The following is a 3,352-nucleotide window of genomic DNA, read 5'->3' on the forward strand; positions in this document are numbered from 1 at the left end:
AACCATGCATGGAGACAAAGTTATTAACGGGATCACTGTATAAACTTGTCTCAGTTAAGCATTCAGGTTGTTATTTTCAATAGGGATTCTGTTTGGCAAATATACTGAGCATGTGCTGAGGATTAATTCCACAAGCCAGGGATGGGCGCCTTATATAGGTGTCCATCTCGGTGAGTTACAAATATGGTAATCAGAGGAGTTGGTACAACTGGTTGGATCTGGTGAACATTGAGATATGGAGAGGATGCCCAGATCCGGTATAACAGGATCCGGTTTACAAAGAGTAGAGGACAATTCCGGTCTGGATTCGTCAGAGGTGAAAAGACAAGTTACATTTTGAAAGCACACAAGATGAGTGGAAAGCACGCTTACAAAAGCGTGAGAGAAAAGAAAGTGGAACAATAGGAAACAGAGATATTGGGATATCACAGGGTGGAGTTGACAAAAACTCAAATGTAAAAGTCCATTTGAAAGACTCAGGGCACATACAAAAGAAGTGATGAGATGACAACACAAAATGGTTCAAAACAAAAGAGGAGATAGAACAAAACATTACAATAGCAAAAGTTGGCCAGGAAAAGCTATTTAATTGACACGCAAAAATAAAAAGCAATATGGCTAGAAATCCGAGAAAAGAAAAAGAAATATGTATGTAGGACCAGAAATCTGAGTGTGGAACTGACCGACGGAGGGACCAGAACTCATGCAAGTGGTCCATCTTTTCAGTATTTAGATTGTACAAGTCCCATCTTCAATAACCCCCCATCCCAACTTCAACCCACATCACCATTAGTTCAACACCACACTTGATCAACACCATTCTTCACCTCAATTCACCATACACCACATCACCTCTAATGATATCACTCAATTGAGCCGTCTATCTAAATGATGAGAAAGCTACTTATATCTATTGTTCACTAAAAAATCAATCACACTGGTCAATAAGCAAAACAAAAATTCAATATACAAAAAAGTATTTCATCTTTTTGAAATTAATCAAATCTTCAGACAAGAAAAGTATGAGTAAACAAGTAAATCAATCGCTGGTTCTGGAACTAAAAACAAATCAAAAGATGTGAAAGTTGAAGCAAAAGTGAAAGTTGAAAAGTTGAAACGGTCAACAAGATTTTGGCTGCCAAACAAATTATGGCTTTTCTGTACTCTTAGGTCAACTTTTTGATAAAAGTCAACTTGAAACAAAAATCGACTTTCCAGGGTCGGAAAGTTTGTACCTTTCAAAAGGCACAGACTTTTGTAAGTCAAACAAAACGTGCCCTTAGCCTCCTTGGGCTGGGGATATCATCTTCCTGCTCTTTCCATGAGCTCACCAAGGATTTTGTGCCCTCCGTGCAACCACACATGCACAGGATCTTGGTGCATATTGTACAAGTGGAATCATTGAACTCCACTCATCCCCTGCTGAGCTACATAGATATGAAGTGTTGTATTTTCCACATGTAGCTTGACTAAGTTGGGGGACTGCTCACTATAGAACCAAAGAAGTCCTTGACCTTAGTCAAGCTACATGTCAAAACTACACAAATGCAACTTGATGCAGCTCAGTGAGGAAGCAACGTACAAGGATGCTTTTAATTGTACAATATGTAGGTACAGCATGCGCATATGTGGCTGAGCAGCTGGCAGAAAATCCTTGGTGTGCTTGCCAAAAGGAGGAAAAGAAGATCCTCTCTACCAAGAAGAGCTTAAGCATTCAGGCCAAAAAGAGGACCTTGGGGGTAAGTCCCTCTGGCAAAGACATCTGATTTGATTTGTTGATTGACAGGTGTTGAGCCTTGAGGGACTTTATTAAGTTAGGTGTTTTTCCATATGTAGATGGAGAGATGTGTGAATGAAAATTAAAGGAAAATAAAAGAAATGCAGATTTTCTTTGGTATGATCAACTGGGTCATAAACAATGAATCATCTTAGGACATATGATACAATTGACCGAGGTGCAAAAACCTCGGGTAATGAAAACAAAGAATGGATCGGTAGGACAGAAAAGCGCAAGTCCCATCTCGCCCAAAGTCTCCTGGTGCCTCCCATCCTCTCCGCTGCAGACTGGTACAGCTACTACGCCAAGGGCAGTATGCAACACACTCAGGCAGTACTTCCTTGTCAAGTCTTTGTCGACTCAAACCGAGTTCTCCCGCGACGCGCAGTCAGAAGCAAACTACTGCAAATCAAGATAAGTCAACACGATCATTCCAAAAAAATCATAACTACTGAACTCAAATCAACTTACGCCGTCGAGTTTATAAGTCTTGGCCTCCTTTTATGAAATAATTTTATGAAATAATGCAGTATTTCGTTCCCCCGCCGACTTGACCGGCACTTAACAATGCCTCTCTAGCGCAAGATTTGTAAACCCCGCGAAGTGGGATCTTTCCAATTAGCTCAAGAGATCCAGGTATGTGCGCAGTGAACAGGATTCTGACACAGTTACTCGTGATCCGGCAGTGGGAAGATGAGGTGTTGAGATCTCTTCGCATATAATCTGGGAGATATGTATTCTGAAGGAATCGAGAGTTTTGGATGGACATTATGTCAACCAGCAAGTCAACATTTGATCATCAGTAAGCCGATAACAACATGAAAACCGAATGAGCGTACCCCATTCGCCCAGAATTGGTGAGATTTTTTTTTAGATTGAGGCGGTAGTGACGAGGCATACATGTCGCAAGCGTGCGTACAATCTCACCGAGAGGTGCACTAGGAGGTTCACCGGTTTCGATAATCTTGATGTGTCGGACCCGAAGAAGCCAATATATATTCTATGTTGATCCACGCGACTTGATATCTGAGTGCGAAGGTCAGCTTGAAAGAGCCGTTGACTCAGCCCATGATCAAGAACTCCGTATTGCAGTAGCTGAAAGGAGGTGGCGCGAGCCGAAGAGTTGTGAAAGGAGAGAGCAGTGCCAGAATGTATGTATCGACAGTCCCAGCAGTCAGCCTTTTCTGTGATGCGCCAAGTTATCCGTGGATGTGCAAACTTGAATATCGGGGTAAATAAAAGGATGTAGAGAAATTTGAACATTATGTACATCATCGAACGCGCGCTGCGGCGGATATGGCCGGCCAAATCAGATGAAAAGGTGGGGGATGGCGAAGCGCATGGTTCCTTTGCCACTAACACACAGTGCATAATTCAGGCCCCACTGGCCGATGTCATATCAGCTTTGTCACATTGGTAATGAGCTCATTGACTTATTGAGTTTAAAGGAACAAATAGATAAATGGATAACGATATCAAAGGCTTCGTTATCATTCATCTGTCGTCTTGCACAGTCAAACGATCATACAATTATATCACAATCCTTCCCCCATCGATCTGAAAGGAAGCAGCGGT

The 3,352-nt window shown here is 42.0% G+C and overlaps 1 protein-coding gene across 1 annotated transcript; it reads right to left on the bottom strand.

Annotated features, from left to right (window-relative positions):
• Positions 1-2,291: 2,291 nt before the first annotated feature.
• Positions 2,292-2,495, bottom strand: MlpPh2 (pheromone precursor; the record flags this gene model as incomplete). The annotated part of the gene is made up of 1 exon (XM_007418051.1): positions 2,292-2,495. One exon carries the CDS (start codon positions 2,493-2,495, stop codon positions 2,292-2,294), a length of 204 nt encoding a protein of 67 aa, XP_007418113.1.
• Positions 2,496-3,352: the final 857 nt, after the last annotated feature.

Source organism: Melampsora larici-populina (genome assembly GCF_000204055.1).
Source record: "Melampsora larici-populina 98AG31 unplaced genomic scaffold MELLAscaffold_83, whole genome shotgun sequence".
NCBI lineage: Eukaryota > Fungi > Basidiomycota > Pucciniomycetes > Pucciniales > Melampsoraceae > Melampsora > Melampsora laricis-populina.